The 18,669-nt window shown below is 40.3% G+C and overlaps 1 protein-coding gene across 4 annotated transcripts in view; it reads right to left on the bottom strand.

Moving 5' to 3' along the window:
• The window catches only part of wdr27 (WD repeat domain 27), a 332,022-nt gene extending 323,791 nt beyond the window's left edge, over positions 1-8,231 (bottom strand). For all 4 annotated transcript variants that reach the window (XM_039738896.1, XM_039738897.1, XM_039738898.1 and 1 more), the window contains exons 1-3: positions 8,023-8,231; positions 3,457-3,677; positions 3,233-3,374 (exon numbers count right to left, since the gene is read on the bottom strand). In XM_039738896.1, coding sequence (XP_039594830.1) covers positions 3,233-3,374; positions 3,457-3,645 — 331 coding nt within the window. In that variant the 5' untranslated portion in view covers positions 3,646-3,677; positions 8,023-8,231. The remainder of the gene's footprint in view (positions 1-3,232; positions 3,375-3,456; positions 3,678-8,022) is intronic.
• Between the last annotated feature and the right edge of the window lie 10,438 nt (positions 8,232-18,669).

Below are 18,669 nucleotides of genomic sequence, written 5' to 3'. Positions count from 1 at the left end.
GTGCCCAAGTCTGGAATCCTGCCTTAATACCAAGCAGCAGGAACCCAGTGAGAAGTGTATGCATGTGATGTTGAATAGTGAGGCAGGTGTTCCTAGGAAATCTTATGTGTAAGTGTGCATGGAAAGACAAGACCAAAGACTCATAGACCCATCCATCCATCCATCCATTTTCTAACCCGCTGAATCCGAATACAGGGTCACGGGGGTCTGCTGGAGCCAATCCCAGCCAACACAGGGCACAAGGCAGGAACCAATCCTGGGCAGGGTGCCAACACCCACCGCAGGACACACACAAACACACCCACACACCAAGCACACACTAGGGCCAATTTAGAATCGCCAATCCACCTAACCTGCATGTCTTTGGATTGTGGGAGGAAACCGGAGCGCCCGGAGGAAACCCACGCAGACACGGGGAGAACATGCAAACTCCACGCAGAAAGCGGAAGCGAACCCGGGTCTCCTAACTGCGAGGCAGCAGCGCTACCACTGCGCCACCGTGCCGCCACACTCATAGACCCATGTTATGTGTTATGCAATTAAAAAAGCTACCTCTTTGTAGCCATAAAGGTGCTGAGGTTAGCACTGCTGATTTACTGTGCAAGTGTCGTGGATTTGATTCTTGGTCACTGTCTATGTGGATTTTGTATGTGCTTCCAATATATGGATGGGTTTTTCCATAAACTGAAAGCATTACAGTTATTTAGCTACTCAAAATCATTCCTGTACAAGTTAATTGACATATATGTTGTCACACACGTGCACATGGGAGGCACCTAGAGGGCTTAAATAATACTAGTACCATGCCAGACCGGGGGTTGGTGAGCTCCACAAACTTTCTCTCTCTGTCCTCTGCTGACTATCCTCGGGAAAGCCCCACTAGGTGTCGGCACCACTGATGACGTCATTTCTGGTACCGGCACCATGACCACTGATGACGTCACTTCCAGTACCAGGGACACTGAAGACGCCACTTCCAGTACCGGAGTTCTGGCTGACGTCACTTCCAGTCTTGATGATATCAAATCCGTTTCCACTCCAGATTACATCACTTCCGGTCACAGCCTTTAACTCTAGAATTACCAAAGCTTATGAAAAAATTTGTATATCTGGCCCACCTTAAATCCCTTCACACCTCTCCGTTAATGTCTTTTGTCTTGTAAATGTGCCGATCATGACAAGCAGCAAGGAACCTACTGTTCTATTCTCCCACCCACTGCAGAACATGCACAGTTCTCCCAGGTCATGCCTTGATTATCTGGGAGTGAAGTGCTGGAGTTTTAGAGTGGAAATAATAGATCGTTATTTGGAACAAATGCATTTCATGGGTGTTCCGTTTCTACAATAATCTGTGTAAACACATCGTTAAAACAAATGTTTTTCATATTTTAGTAATAAATGACAAAATCTAGACATAAACTATATAATGTGTGAAGCCTGAAGTACAAAGATCAAATAAACACTTTCACAAAAGGTTCAAGGATGATACAACAGTTTCCGTAGCACAGCAGTAAGAATTGCTGACTTGTAGTCAAGAGTCCCCTGGTTTGATCCCCACTGCCTCCTATAGTTTCTGTTTTGAGTAGTGAGCTGCTCTTATTGTTAATATTATACACTAAACACATACATTTATTTTGCATCTGTAACAGCCGGTGTATATTTATAGTACTTGTAAATTTTTTTTTCACTTTTATTCTCTCAGTCACGATCACAGTACATACTACTGCCCCTCTGAATTAGTAGACAGACAGACAGACAGACAGACAGATAGATAGATAGATAGATAGATAGATAGATAGATAGATAGATAGATAGATAGATAGATAGATAGATAGATAGATAGATAGATAGATAGATACTTTATTAATCCCAAGGGGAAATTCACATAATCCAGCAGCAGTATTTTATGATCAGAGAATGTCTAGTTCCATTGTCTCAAAACACCACTCACATCTACAGTTATTCCCAGTTTCAAATAAAAACTTAAAAACTAACAGCATCAGATCCCTGGGAGGGGACAGTAGTATGTATCGTGATCGTGACTAAGAGAATAAATAAAAAAAAAAACGCTAACTCATACAAGTACTATAAATGTACACTGGCTGTTACAGACGCAAAACAAATGTATGTGTTTATTGTATAATACTAACAATAAGAGCATCCCACTACTCAGAACGGTAACTATAGGAGGCAGTGAGGATCAAACCAGGGGACACTTGACTACAAGTCAGCAATTCTTACCACTGCACCATAGAAACTGTTGTATCATCCTTGAACCTTTTATGAAAGTGTTTATTTGATCTTTGGACTTCAGGCTTTACATATTATATAGTTTATGGCTGCATTTTGTCATTTATTACTAAAATATGAAAAAAGTTTCTGTTTTAACAATGTGTTTACACAATTTATTGTAGAAATGCATTTGTTCCAAATAACGATCTATTATTTCCACTCTAAAACTCCAGCACTTCACTCCCAGATAATCAAGGCATGAGCCAGGAGAACTTTGTGCACGTTCTGCGGCGGTTGGGGGATGGAACAGTAGGTTGCTTGCTGGTTGTCTTGATCAGCACATTTACAATACAAAAGACACTGAAGGAGAGGTGCGAAGGGATTTAACGTTGGGCCGAGTTTTTGCGTAGGCTTTGGTATTTCTAGTGTTAAAGCTGCCATTTTTCCAAACTGAAGTCAGTTCTGTTTTGGATGTTGTACCATTCACAACTCACAAAAAAAATGACCATTTTACAGCCAGGGATATTATATGGGAGGCTGCCCCAAACCTTTGATGTTTCCTATCTTTTATTGTGACAATGTATATATACTGTATATATATGTAAATAGTGTATGTGTATTCTGCAATTGTCGGTTCTGGCCTTGTATCTGATGCTGCATAAATATGCATGGGCCCTGTAACCCTGAACTTGATTACGTGGGACTGAAAATGACTGTCTGTCATTTGATTAAAGAGTGAAGTGCTCAGATATGGGAAACTGAGATTATTAAATACAGCTTTTGGTACACAGTCTTGCTATGGAATGAATACATGTTTTTAAGGCATCTGTGTGAGGTCATATTTAATTGTATTCACTAAAGGACCTGTATCCCACAGCAAGCAAGATTCAATATGGAAAAGTGGGCTTTCATGGTCTCCACAGCTCATCACTATAGTCCATTCATGGTTTATCTAGTTATTTAACTTTCTTAGCTGAAATACATAATACAAATTACCGACCATTCAATGCCTGCATATGACATCTTTCTATGTCCCAGATTATAACATAGTCTTCTGCCGCTGAGCAGACTGTCATTGGAGTCTGTAGGTTTCCAAAAGCAATAGCTGTAATATGCTGATGGTGGCCTTTTAGCAACAGGGGCTAAACAAATAGTAAAATGAATTAATTGAAAGGAAAATTGACCTTGGAAAAAATACTGAAAATTTACCAAGAGTAACCATACCTGAGGAGAGAGATCTATAGCCTTCAAGATACAAAGAAGATTTCCATGTAGGGGAAATGCACAATAACAAGAGCTGCAAGCAACTTGAATATGCGATGCGGAAACTGAAGATGATACACAATATTTTTCTTTGAAGATGTTGTGATTAAAGCCTTCATCATTCAACTGAAAATTAGGTATTCCTTCCATTTAACTGCTACCCAGATTGACAATGACAGTACCTGAAACAAATAAAATAAAATCAATAATTCACAAGTTGTTCAAGTACTAACCCACAATAGGCCCTTAAGTGTTTACAAGGAATACTTCCTGCTTTTTTTTTAACTATAACCTTGTTTTCATCTGTAAAACTACATTAAAATATCCATGGTTCAGACCAGGCTTGGATTATCCATTTAGCCTTCTTCTAAACCTTCTAAAGCCTTTTGGGCCCAACCCCCAGTTGTGGCCAGTCTGCCACTCACATTGTGAAGAGGGAAGCTGAACGCACCCCAAGGAGACGCATTTGCTCCTCCAAAACCCCCTCTTAAACGGTGATACAATGGGAAACAAATACAGTTTTTCTTTTACCTCCTCTTTGTTCGATTGGCTGCTGGATTGATCTGCATCTTATGCAGCACTTCGAATGTTTAAAAGCCTGTATAGCAGCTGTCCTATTCTTTGTCTTTTATTTCTGGCCCCAGGCGTGGTTAAATCTCTTGGTTAAGTCTCATCTCGTGGGAAGTGACTTCTTGATATTTTTTAGTTTATAATTTAAAAACAGAATAAGAATCTGAAAATCTAACATCACATTAAAGTTCAATAAACTCTGAAAAGAATGATACCAAACATAATTTGTAGGTTTAAAATAAGTCCGATTTAAAGCATGACAAAAAAGTCACATAGAAACGTCACATAAAATTGTTGCACTTTTAGGCTTAGGATTCAATATACAGAGAGTAGATTGTCACGCTCGGGTCACAAAGTTGCACAGATTCGTTCAGGGTTTTCAAGAAACAGAAACTTCATTCGTAAACAGCATAATAAAGCATAAAGAATAAAGCAGAGGATGTCTGAGGGAAGATAGACAAGGCAGTGGGAAAAAAGGACAGCTGCAGTGCAGGCTTTTAAATGTTTGTAGCGCCGTACGAGATGCAGATCACATGGCACAGCAGCAGCACAAAGCCTGCAGCTGATCTAGCAAAGAAGAGATAAAAAACTGTATTTGTACCGCAAGGGTGGGGATCGATCTGTTCTTAACTCTATTTTTCTTTTTGTAAAAACTTGATTTCTTTGTATGGAGTGCAATAAAATTAATAAAAAAAAAAAAAACTATTTGTTTTCCATTGAAACACTGTTTAAGTGGGGATTTTGGAGGAGCGGCCAAATCCCCTTAGGGTTACGTTCAGCATCTTCACAAAATACTGTATATACCCAGAGCAAAACTGGGTGCAAAATCAAATATTACCCACAGTTTTCACCTCACTCAATGTAAAACACCACCATACTCTACTGATTATTCTGTATTTTCCACCCATGACAACAATTATACCTCCAAAAACTTTAAAAACCAGCATCTTAAAAGTTTTATGCAGACACCTTATGTATTTTATGCATTAGTATAAACTAAAAACCTTTACTTAATACTGTACATTGCCTTTTTATAGTGCTGTCCTGCAGTAGTTTACTAACATTCTTTTTTTTACGTGAATTACACATTTTCACACAAAGAATTTATCTCAAAGTGATTTAAAAGTTGTCAAAGAGAAAGTTACAAGAAAAGAAAAAACAAATTACAGTAGGTATGAATATTAATGAATAAGTAAGAAAAAAAAAGAAATTCATACAATCCTAAAAAACATGTAATTAGTGCAGTGTCCTTATATACAATATCATAATGAAAGTCTCTATAAAGATACGATGGGCCGGCGCCCTGCCCATGGTTTGTTTCCTGCCTTGCGCCCTATGTTGGTTGGGATGGGCTCCAGCAGACCCCTGTGACCCTGTAATTAGGAAATAGAGGGTTGGATAATGGTTGGATGGAAGTCTCTAATGATGAATCCAACGATACAATCAGGTGGCAGATGATAGAAAAAAAAAATTTAGCTAAGCTGGAGAAAAAAAAATCTGCAGGGGTCCCAAGAACAAAACACTACCCATCACCCACTGGACATTCTACCTAACATAAATGTGCTTAAATCGTTCATCATTGTTATTACACGTTAAGTCATTTTCTAAGGGTCACAGAGCAAGTCAGAGGTGGGAACTGAACTGATGCACAGCTTGATCTACTGTTCAGGGGGACTTGGAGGCTCAGCCTGGGGCTCTCTGTTCACATATCACATTTGTGAGAACAAAAAAATGACTAATAGCAGGAAAAGTCAAAGTTTTTACCTACATTACAAGCTCTTGTCCAGTACACACCTGTACACCACTTCAGTCCTAATGATTATAAACTCATCACACCAAAAAATTTTAAAAAAATATGAGTCCCGGTTGGATGATATGGATGGAGCATGGCCAGAGCAGGTCACTTTTTACGAGGCCATACATTTGATATGTGACCACACCACAGGACAGAAAAAGTCCTTGTGTATATTCATTTAAAATAATAGCATAGTGGTACAGTGAAAAAAGAATTAAAAAAAAATAGTTTCGCTAAAAACTATTCCTGACATAAAAAAAAATGTATAATTTCAAGAAAAACTTTGAAAAAGAGGTAAATACTGCAGTTGAGACTAATTAGAGTAACCTTGCAGATAGTCACCAACAGAAAGGCTAATATCACCACTTCCAACATCTTTAGTAGCAATTTGCACTTCAACTCTATGGAGTCTCCCATAACACTGGCATAGACGTGAACCGCAATGTGGCAAAAGATGCCACAACAGGAGATAAGACATACAGAGAAAAGGATTTTCCTTCAGTTCTTTTATTTTATTTAGTGTAAATATGCAACCCCATAATGCTCAGTTACTTTTGCCACAAAGTGGCACAAGCCTTTTAAAAATGCTTAATTGGTGTTCATTGACCACACTATCAGAAGAAAGATGACTTCCCACAGAACAGATGTTGTAATTTATCAATTAATTTGTTACATTCAATGCAATACACAAACAAACAATAAAGGAAGGTGAAGTTGGCCCAATTTAAAGTTTTGGATTTTCTCCACTTTCAGTTGTTGTATACCTGATTTATCTAGTGGCAGTGTCTTCAGTAGGGGTAATGACCTGAGGGGGCTTCTAAGTTTTGAAACCCAGGTCTTAATCTGGCCATGATTTGATGGTTTAGTTTAAAGTCTTCTTCTTTAGCCCCTTGTTTAACAAACCCTAGGTTTAAAGTTATAGTAAATTAAATTTTTCAGACAAAAAGTTGGATCAATTTTAGATTAAAGGATTTTAACACTTAACTACATTTAATTTGCTTAAATTTAAAAATTAATTATATACAGGCATATGCAGTTGTTTGCAAACATCAATGAAATTGAGTGAAGTGTTTCCTATATGGCCATCATTTCATAACCATCTAAAACAAAACCAAACAAGTGCAAAGACATTCAAAATCAACAGCAAATATCAAATTTGGTTTTGAAAAAAAACTAATTTTCAAATTTGAAAACAAAATTTGAGCTTTGAAATTCATGTTCTGTTATTATCTCTGTAGGAGCACCTGAAAACCCCAAAGCTCGAAGTTATATTGTAGTGAGTTACATTTATCCATCTGTTCCTTAATTGGATGATTCATTCATTTCTTTAATGCTGAGGACAACAGTTAAAGCTAAAATTTGTCACAGAACAGCAGAACAGCACATTTTCTCAACTTGATTTGTCCATTACATGGCTCGGGGGGCCAAAGTTATATTTATACCAAAGACTGGTTTACTGGAGATGGAAAGGTCTGAAAAATACCTAAAAACTGCTGGTTAAAATTTCTAATTTCTCATTCTATTAGACTTTTTGGTTAGCCTCTGCTGGTGTATATGTTAGCAACATGCATAAAATGGCACCTGTTATTACATTATGTCGTTATCAAAAAGATCTTTTTATTTATTTATTATTTATTTATTTATTTTTATCTTCTATGAGAATATTTAAAGCATTATTTGACTGATATTGTTCTGTGACTAAATAATAAGTTAAAACGCCGGACATCATGTGCAAGAAAGTACTAAGACTTCCTAAGAAAGTAACAAAGCAATTTGTGAACACATTTGTTCAGCGTGAGGAACCCGTAATATTTTCTGCAGGCACGTTTTGCACCTGCCCCGGATGTCATCACACGACACACCGCACGCCGTGCCATAGCACACATTCAGACAAGACCTACATTGCACTTCTGCACTGAAATGCTCACGAACGTAACCCCACGCGCGATTCAGACTGAGAGATACGTGCAAATAAGCCGCTGTTCGCTTTAGTGGAAAAATTCCCGACGACAGCAAGTAACTGAAATGTACATCGTGACACAAACTTGCCACGGTGCATATGCCCATGTTCCATGCAGGTGATATGTCATCTGTTCAAATTAGACTCTAAAATAATCATTTAGTCAATGGGTTTATCATTACATTAAAAGTTGTATACTTACTGATCTGGAAAAAGTTGTAAGCGATGTGAGAATTACAGTTGCGACGATTATGCCACTTGTGCGTAACTAACGCTGGCACAGAGGAGAATTACTCATTCGTTTTAAAACAGATTGGGGATATACGATCGCTTTGAGCATTAGATGTCTCATTCCGGAAACATATTTGAATGGCACGGACACAACCACGTTTCCACACATTTAAAATGGCATGCTTAATAATATTCTTACAGTGTTTTAAACAGGCAATGTAATATTACACTGGATATTTTCACCATGGTTACTGACGCGCAAAACACTTACTTGTCCACGCCTCCTCTCTTTACGGGAACTTTTTTTAAAGTGCAAAATGAGCGCACTAATTGGTTGAAGCAACAGCTGCGTGTTGTGTGTGTACGCAAAGACTTTTGGGAAGTGTAGTTTAAAGAAACAAGTGCAAAATCAGTCATTTGATTTTCACGGCTGCCTTGAGAAATATGTTTACAAAAATTGGAGGATTCAAAATTATTCTACTGTTGAGATCTAAACCTATAGATCTGGGTGATGTGTTGCCAGAGTTCCAAATTGCCTGAAAATACAGTACATATATTTTAACATCTTGTGGGGCACGGGGTCAAGTTTGGCGCTGGAGGGTTGCAGTGTTTCACTTATATCAGGATTTCTCAAACTCGGTCGTGGGGACCCACTGTGGCTGCATAACTGTTTGATGCGTTAATATATATATATATATATATATATAGTCATATGAAAAAGTTTGGGAACCCCTGTCAGCCTGCATAATAATTGACTCAATTTTCAACACAAGAGATAACAGTGGTATGTCTTTCTTTTCTTAGGAACATCTGAGTCCTGGGGTGTTTTCTGAACAAAGATTTTTAGTGAAGCAGTATTTAGTTATATGAAATTAAATCAAATGTGAAAACTTGGCTGTGCAAAAATGTGGGTCCCCTTGTAATTTTGCTGATTTGAATGCATGTAATGACTCAATACTGATTACTTGCAACACCAAATTGGTTGGATTAGCTCGCTAAGCCTTGAACTTCATAGACAGATGTATCCAATCATGAGAAATGGTATTTAAGGTGGTCAATTGCAAGTTGTACTTCCCTTTGACTCTCCTCTGAAGAGTGACAGTATGGGATCCTCAAAAGATCTGGAAACAAAGATTGTTCAGTATCATGGTTTAGGGGAAGGCTACAAAAAGCTATCTCCTGTGCCTGTTTGGTTTTCCTTCCAAGTACCCAAAGATTTATAGGTTATGTTAATGTGCAATTCCAAACTGGCCCAAGGGTGTTCATGAGGGCTGGCACCATATACAAGCTAGTTCATATCTTCTTTCTACACAGTGTTGCCAGGAGTTCAACATAATCCTGATTTGGATTAATGGTTTGATATTGTTATGTTAGATTAATTTATCACTGAAGTCTCATTTGATCATATTCTCAAATCTTTTTAATCCAACTCGGGTTCGAAAGGAGATAGAGTCTGTCCTGGCTGCACTGGGCACAAGGCACCATTCCTTTGCAGGACCTTCTCATGCACACACCCAGACCAGTTTTATGGAAACATCAATAAACTTAACCTGCACATCTTTGTGGATGTCGAAGGAAAATCAAACAGCTACACCCAAGCTGGTAGGCCACTTGAGAATTATCAGTTTACCCAATCTGCACATTTCCAGGTCAACATCTAACCTGTGAATGCTGCGATGAAGTCCCAGCCTCACTGGGTCACATGTTTTGGGTCTGCACCAAATTAACATCATTTTGGACCAAAATGTTTAAGTGCCTTTCAAACAGTCTCGGTGTCACAATTTCTCCTAACCCATTAACAGCTGTGTCTGATGTTCTTCCAGATGGGTTTAAAGTGGAGAAGGACAAACAAACTGTGATTGCCTTTACTACACTATTGGCACGCAGACTTATTCTGCTAAATTGGAAGAATCCTAACTCTCCTCTTTTAAGTCAGTGGGAAACTGATGTTTTATACTATTTGAAATTGGAAAAAATCAAATACTCAGTGAGAGGATCTGTGCAGACCTTTTTCAAAACCTGGCAGGATCTAATCAATAATATTTTAGAATAAGCTCTTAAAGCACAGAGGAAGTAATTCTCTCTGCATTTCTTTTTCTTCTCCATTCAAATCTATTGCCCTTTTAAACTCATTAATTTAGGTATGTTTACAAGTTTTAAGTTTTACCCCATTGGTCATGCTCTCTTTCTCAGGGGTGGGGGTCGATTTGTTTTCAATCCTATTTTTTGTAAAAATTTATCTATTTGTATGTAATGATTACAATAAAAATTATCAAATTTAAAAAAAAACAGAATGATCAGTTTACCCACTCTGCACGTTTCCGGAGAAATAGGTTTTCCTCCGGCTACTCCATTTTTCCTCTTATCACAGAAGTGATTTTGTAAAATGATACAGGCTTTCTCTATTTAAAAAAATCAATTTATTATTGAGCTCACTTAATTCTGTTTGCGGTTATTAGAGCTGGAGACTTTCCTGGCAGCATCAGATACAAGGCAGAACCAATCTTGGGCAATCCGTCACTCCATGCCAATAAATTGCAGGTTATACTTACTCACAATGAGCCAAAAGCATTATCAGTGTAACTGGGATTTTTTTGGTATGTGGAAGAAAATCTTGGTACTCCAATACTGGTGGTGCGGTGAAGGAGATCGATCACATTCTCATGGGCAGACGCTGGAGGCTCTTACAAAACTGCAGGGTCTACAGAAGTGCCTTGTTTGTGAATTCTGACCACAGACTTGTTGTTGCTACTCTTAGTATCCAGCTTAAGTCCAGTAGGTTACCACCCACTAGGAAAATGAGCCTGGACTTGGCCAGACTCCAAGACTGGGCTGTTTCTAATGAGTTTGCCTGCAGTTTGTGTGAGGAACTTTCAGATTTGGGTACGACTGCTGATCCTAATGTGATGTGGGACACCTTCCGTGACAAGAACCTGAAGGTTGCTGAGGGTTGTGTTGGTGTTACTGGTGTTCCCAGAAGGAGGTGTTTCATCTCGCAGGGTACCCTGGATATCATTGAGAGGAGTCACAGCACATGGCTCAATGGCAACTTTGGTCTGTACCAGGAATTGAGAAGGATGGCTGCGAGGGCTCTGAGGTCAGATAAAGAGGTGTTTCTTAGAAGAATCTGTGAGCAAGTGACACACCATCTGTGGTCTAGTGACCCACGTCCTGCTTACAGAGGAATCGAAGCATTCACAGTCAGGGCAGCTGGGATGGCTACTTTGAGCAGTTGTTCAAAGTTGATCCTCCGGCTAGGACGTTGGATGTCTCTGGGTACACAGTCCTTGAGGGTGATCCTCCAGTTAGCTGTGAACCACCCAATCTCATTGAGATTGCACAGGTGGTGAACCAGCTGAGGGGGAAAAAGGCTGCAGGGATCTGTGGTATCCGGGGTGAACTTCTCCAGGCTGGTGGTAAGGCTGTCCTCCTGGCATTGCAAGCAATCTTTGCTTCCATTTGGGAGACTGGCATCATCCCTGCTGACTGGAAAATGGGACTCGTCGTCCCTACCTGGAAAGGGAAGGGTGATCGCCTCGATTGCAGCAACTACAGGGGGATAACACTGCTCTCGGTGCCGGGTAAGGTCCTTGCTAGGGTTGTCCTCAATAGGATCCATGATCACTTGCTCACCTACCAGTGACCGGAACAGTCTGGTTTTATGCCTAAGAAGTCTACCATCGGCTGCATCCTGGCACCGAGGGTTCTCATGGAGCGCAAACGCGAATATCGGCAGAGTTTCTTTGCAGCCTTTATCAGTTTCGACAAAGCGTTCAACTCAGTTGATCGAGCTGCCTTGTGGGACATCCAGAGGGTTCACGGGATCCCCTCGAGGTTGTTGGATATCATAGCCAGCCTGTACACTGGTACTGTGAGTGTTGTGCAGAGTGGAGGCAGGACCTCTGCGTTTTTCCCAGTTGAATCTAGGGTTCATCAAGGGTGTGTTCTGCTCCTACTCTGTTAAATGCTTGTATGGACTGGGTGTTGGGCAAGGTCATGGGGTCCAGCGACTGTGGGGCATCTGTTTGTGAAGAAAAGTTCATGGATCTTGACTTTGCTGACGATGCTGTGATCTTCGCGGAGTCAATGAAAGCTCTGATCGGGGCGCTCGAGAGACTGAGCGAGGAATCTGAGTGTCTGGGCTTGCGAGTGTCCTGGATGAAAACCAATATCCAGGCCTTTAATGAGCTCTTGGGCACAGCCATCAGTAGTGTGTCTGTTTGCGGAGAGAGTGTCGACCTTGTTGAGAGGTTTACTTACCTTGGCAGTGACATTCATGTCTCTGGTGACTCTTCCCATGAAGTCAGTTAACGGATTGGGAGAGCATGGGAGGTCATGAGGTCACTGGAAAGCGGTGTGTGGCACTCCCGATATCTATGCAAAAGGACAAAGATCCAAATCTTTAAAGTCCTGGTGCTTCCTGTCTTGCTATCTGGCTGCGAGACATGGACGCTATCCAGTGACCTGGACTCCTTTGGTACTGTGTATCTTCAGGAAAATCCTTTTGTACCGTTGGTTTGACTTTGTGTTGAATGACCGGTTACTCATGGAGTCCCGAATGAGGCACATTACCTGCATTGTGAGGAAGCGTCAGTTACAGCACTACTGCCATTCGACGCGTTTCCCCGAGGGTGATCCAGCTCATTAGATCCTCGTTGTTCGGGGTCCGAGTGGCTAAACCAGGCCAAGGGGTCGCCCACGTAACACCTGGCTGCGGCAGAGAGAGAGTCATTTCCGGAGGGTGAGACTGGACCGCGTGTCTACCTTGGGAGTTGCCAACCAAAATCCCGAGTTGTTTCGTTGTGTAGTGGGTGCGGCAACGCACTGTACCAATGCATGCTCCCCAACTTGACTTGACTTGGAGAAAAAAAGACAAAAAAACAGAGTTCTTGGAGAAAAATACACACAAACACTTAGGGGGGAAAGCAAATTCCATATAGAGATTGGCCTGGCTAAGATTTGAATCCAAGACCCTGAGATAGGAGTGCTGGCCATTGCACTATAACAGGTCTTGTTGTTGCACAAATACCTCACTAATAGAAGCACGCTGATTATTCTCACTTTTTTTAAATCAGGGTTAAACAGTATGTTGGGTATTTATCTGTCCATGACTTCTCACTCACAGTGCACAGCACCTGTGTGGATTTTGCATGGTCTTACATGTCTACTGTACGGATGTTCCTGTGGTCCTTTTGTTTACATTCCTATGGTAAAAGACATTTATGCCACACAAGCTCTAATCAGCAGTTCTAAATACACCATGTGGGTCTTGGGGATGTGTACATGGCTATGCTATGGAATGGACTGACATTTCATCCAGGAATCATTCCTGACTTTTTCCCCAGTGCTGCTTGGATACTCTCCCTGCTGCCTAGTTGAGAAAATTATTGAATGACGCCAGCTTCATTGCTCTTTTAACTCCAGTGCTCTGAATTCTACCTTCAGCACACCCCTGTACAATAGACTTCTGTATAATAGACTGTAGGCAATGTATTAACTGAGTCATAAATAAACCACAGGTCACAGAACACTGAATAATCTCTCTAAAGCTTTACATACTCAGCCTGAGTCTATAATGGAAAATCACAAGATGAGTCATGCTGATAATGTGACTGTTACAGAATGAATTCTGTGAGCATTACAGTGGCACTTTGGAACATTCATCCATACATTTTCTCCTATTGTATAGTTGAAGAGATGCTGGAGCAGTAGAAGAGTTTTATTTCCTGACTCAAATACACTGTCAAATGTCAATGATAGCTAGATAGCTAGCGCTAGCTAGATAGCTAGATAGATAGATAGATAGATAGATAGATAGATAGATAGATAGATAGATAGATAGATAGATAGATAGATAGATAGATAGATAGATAGATAGATAGATAGATAGATAGATAGATAGATAGATAGATAGATAGATAGATAGATAGATAGATAGAAACTTTATTATAACAAACAACAATAGCAACCCCCTCAAACACACACAATAATTACAAAAAAGAACCAAAACTTCTGACTTGGATAACAACAAGAGGGCAATTACAGTAAGGATGATAAAGGTCTATTGCTTTAGCAGCCCCAGGAGTATTTCTTCACACACACACTTCTGCAAAATAATTTGTTGACTAAAAGTCTCCAATGCTAGCTTGTCATAGAGAGTATATGCAGCATTATTCATAATGGCTATCAGTTTTGTTCTAATTCTCTCTTTCACTGCTACCTCCCGGGGGTCGACTCGTAGCTGAGTCTGCCTTTATAAATTAGCTTGTTGATTTGGTGGGCCTCTCCTCAAGTGATGTTACCTGCCTAACACACTACAGTGTAGAAGATCACACTGGCCATGAGAGAGTTATAGAATCTGCAAACGGTGTCACTACCTAACATTAAAGGAGCACAGCCTCCTAAGAAAATAGAGGCTGCTCTACCCTTTCTTTTATAGTTCCTGCATGTTACAAGACCAGTATGGTCTGTCACTGATGTGATCCCCAAGTATCTGTAGCAGTTCAATACTTTAACTTCTACTCCCTGACATAGAGGCCCTTTGGTTCAGTAAAAGTCAATAAACAGTTCCTTGGTTTAGCTGAAGTTAACTTGCAGACAATTTTCTTTGCATCAATAAACATAATTTTCCACCTGAATCCTATACTCTGTCCCATCTCTCTTATCAATACACCCCATTGGTGCAGAATTGTCAAAGAACCTCTGCAAGTGATGTAATCTGGTGTTATATCTATAGTCTGAAGTGCACTGGTTGAACAGAAAAGCTGGCAGGACTGTTCCTTGTGGTTCGCCAGTGTTGTTCACATCCATATCAGAGGCTCAGTTCTTTAGCCTCATAAAGTGTAGTTTGCTGGACAGGTAGTCCATTATCCAGGACACCATAGGCTCATCCACCGACATATTACTGAGTTTATCCCTTAACAGGCATGGCTGGATGATATTGTAGGCACTGGAGAAATCAAAAAACTTTGAAGGTCTTTTATCATGGGGCCTTTGGGGACACAAGTCCTTAAAACATAAATTCCTTTAATCAAATGTACAGATTCTTTTCCTGTAGAGTACAGGTATATGTTACACCTCTGTTGCTACTGCAGTTTGTCTATTCTTTCTCTTTATCTTTCTCTTTCTCTAGGGACAGTTGCAAATCACTTCTAACCGGGACTATAGTCCACTAGCTTCAGACTTTAAACTAGACTAGACTAGGTAAACTTTATTAATCTCAAGGGAAAATTCACATGCATACAGCAGCAGAAACATTAAAAAGGGGAACAGACTCACAAGATAAATAATACGGCTAATCAATCAATCAAAATTTAAATATAAATAAATAAAGATATTCAGATATTTCAAAACAGTAGTTCAAAATAAACTTAATGAGTGACCTGGGAGGAAGCAGTGAATTACCTGAGAGCACTGGACAGAAAAGACCCCCAGAGTTCTTAGCACTCTGATGGCATCCAGTTTTGCCACCATCCTTTTTTCTACAACAGCTTCCAGTGTGTCCCGGGTTTGCCCTGTGATGGAGCAGGCTTTCCTGATAAGTTTGTTTGGGCATTGGGCTTCTTTTGAGCTCCAACACCACACTGACTATTATGGATTGGTACAACATTTTCAGCAGCATTCTGCACACATCAAACAACCTGAGTCTCCTTAGCAAGTACAGTATGCTCTGGCCCTTCTTATACAATGCCACCATGTTGTCAGACCAGTCCAGTTTGTTGTTTATGTAAATCCTTAGGTACTTGTAGTTCTGCACCACTTCCATTTCCTCACCCTTGAATGCTGCCAGGTCTTAGATGTTCCTTGGCATGCCTAAAGTCAACCACTGACTCTTTTGTTTTGCTGATGCTGAGTTGAAAGTTGGTGTCCTTGAACCACAAGACAAAGTCTTCCACAGCCTTCCTGTAGTCTGACTTGTCTCCATTATTAATACAGCCTATGATGGACGAGTCATCTGAAAATTTCTGTAGATGGCAAGCGTTGTTATTATGCTTGGAATTTGTTGTGTAGAGGTTGAAGAGGAAGGAATACAGAACAGCTCCCTGAGGTGCTGCAGTATTACATACCATCATTTCACACACACAGTTCCTCAGCCTTATAAACTGCTGTCTGTTGACTGTTACTGTATCTTATTTCTTACACTCTTGAACAACCTGGCTGAGAAAAGAGCTCAACTCCTCACTCTCTGCATTAAAGTTGAACAAAACACACAAACAGGTAATCAGACTTAGTAAGTTTTAATCTTCAAATATTATAGTTGGTGCCATAATTGACAGCAAATAGAATGTTGCTTTCCAGACCACACAACCTGATCCATTCGTTGTGTAGTTTCATGTGGTACAAAAACTTACTTATACTCGATTCTGTCTGCTCAACTCTTTTCTGGGACTCTTTTCTTCTCTGTGTGTTCCCAGTGTGTTCTGTCTTTCCCTGTGTGTTCTCAATGTGTTCTTAATCTGATCTGCTCTATTCAGGTTTCATCAGGTTTTCATCTTTTTTCCAGTTACAAACAGAAATCAGAGTGCCTCCAATCCCCCACTGCCCTCACTCAGAAGCAGCACTTAACAAAAATTCTTATCAATGATAGCATTCCTAAAACCTGGCCTTGGGGGGGTTGCGGCTTATAAAATCATAAAAATATTTGTTCTTATCATTGAAGCATGCCCTCCTAAAAACTCTGAACTTACAATGACCCTTTTTACACGATTTACTTATTATATATGGTTGCTGTCCAAAAGCTGTTTCTTTTTTTAAGCCTCCAATTCAAACTCGTCATTTAACAGGCAAATGATCACAAACTGCTAGATATTGCAAATACACAGCAACAAAATTAAGCAATAGGTAAAAAAGAACATTATTTTGTGCAGTCCTTTAACAGTGTTCATTTCTCTTCCTTTTTCAGCATAATTTTAATATTTATTACAGAAGGCACTGGATAAATCAAAAAACATAATCCTCATGCTGCTGCCAGCTTTGTCTAGGTAAGAACAAGCCTTGTGGAGCAGACTGATAACTGCATCTTCTACTAGAATCTTTATCCAATAGGCAAACTGCAGCGTGTCCCAGTAGTCTTTCACAAAAGGACTCATATAGTCCAGGACCAGCTACCTGAAGGTCTTCTTTTTTCGGCTGCTCCCCTTAGGGGTTGCCAAAGCGGGTCATCTTTTTCCATATCTTCCTGCACTCTGCATCTTTCCTCATTACAACCACCGCCTTCATGTCCTCTTCTAACCACATCCATAAACCTTCTCTTAGGCCTTCCTCTTCTCCTCTTCCCTGGCAGCTCTATCCTTAGCATCCTTTTCCCAATATACCCAGCACTTCTCTTCTGTATATGTCCAAACCAAGGCAATCTCACCTCTCTGGGTTGTCTCCAAACTGTCGATCCCAAACTGACCCTCTATTGCACTCATTTCTAATCCTGTCCATCCTCGTCACACCCAATGCAAAACTTAACATCTTTAACTCTGCCACCTCCAGCTCTGTCTCCTGTTTTTTGGTCAGTGCCACCATCTCCAGCCCATATAACATAGTTGGTCTCACTACCGTTTTGTAGACCTTCCCTTTCACTCTTCCTGGTACCCATCTGTCACAATTCATTCCTGACACTCTTCTCCGCCCACTGCAACCTACCTGCACTCCCCTGTTCACCTCTCTTCCACACTCCTTGTTACTCTGTACTATTGATCTCTGGTATTGAAATTCATCCACCTTCACCAACTGTACTCCCTGCATCTTCACCACTGTGGTAGAATTTAACATCTTATTAAAAAAAGAAACATCCTCTAACAGGACACATCAGTTATCAGGCAGGAGAAAAGATGTTCACAGTATCATTTAATTACCCCTTGGCAAAATGCTTTAGAGGGAGCATTCTTCAAAAGCAGCGGTTACATCATGGTCAGAATGATCAGAGAACCAAAGAATAGAGGTTTATTTTATAAACTACTAGTTGTCCCCTGTGGCTCTTCCCACGTTATAATGAAACAGGAAAAAATTAAAAAATCAATTAAAAAATAAAAACAAATGTTATTTTGGACAAGCAGAAGGAAGGTACACTCCAGCGTCAAACATTGGCATTGTATCTGATCATGTTCAGCTCTGACGGGAGAGCATCCCCCATGTGGGGAGAAAAGCATGTGGCCGTGATATTTCTGGCAATCAGCAGCTACCCTCTAAAACACACATAGCTCTGATCTCTCTCTTAAAAAAGTCAAACCTTACTCCTTAACAACGTGTAGATGATAATGTCTGTTGAACAACCAGGTATCGCTAGCTAGGCGGATGGAAGGTATGCTCCAACACGTGGTAAGTGGTAGACCAACTTGAATGGGGGCTGGCACGTAAGTGAGGAGGGCCCCGTCCCCCTCTCCTCGGCCTACAGCATCTTTCTTGGATTTGCACAAATAAATCAGTACCGCAACCGATCTATGATACTTAGTGCAATGAAGTAAGTTATAGAAAAAAACTTGATCTAAATACATTAAGTAATTCTCTCGTGAAAAGTGGACAGACAAACAGATGTTGAATTTTATATATATATTGTGATGGATGGCCGGCAGCTCAAACCGACTGGGGCGCCCCGAGAATAAAAGGATGGAGAAGGGTAGCTTCTTTT

The sequence above is a fragment of the Polypterus senegalus genome, chromosome 16 (assembly GCF_016835505.1).
Source record: "Polypterus senegalus isolate Bchr_013 chromosome 16, ASM1683550v1, whole genome shotgun sequence".
Lineage (NCBI taxonomy): Eukaryota > Metazoa > Chordata > Cladistia > Polypteriformes > Polypteridae > Polypterus > Polypterus senegalus.
The sequence above is the reverse complement of the archived record's forward strand: the minus strand, read 5'-3'. Positions and strand labels throughout refer to the sequence as shown.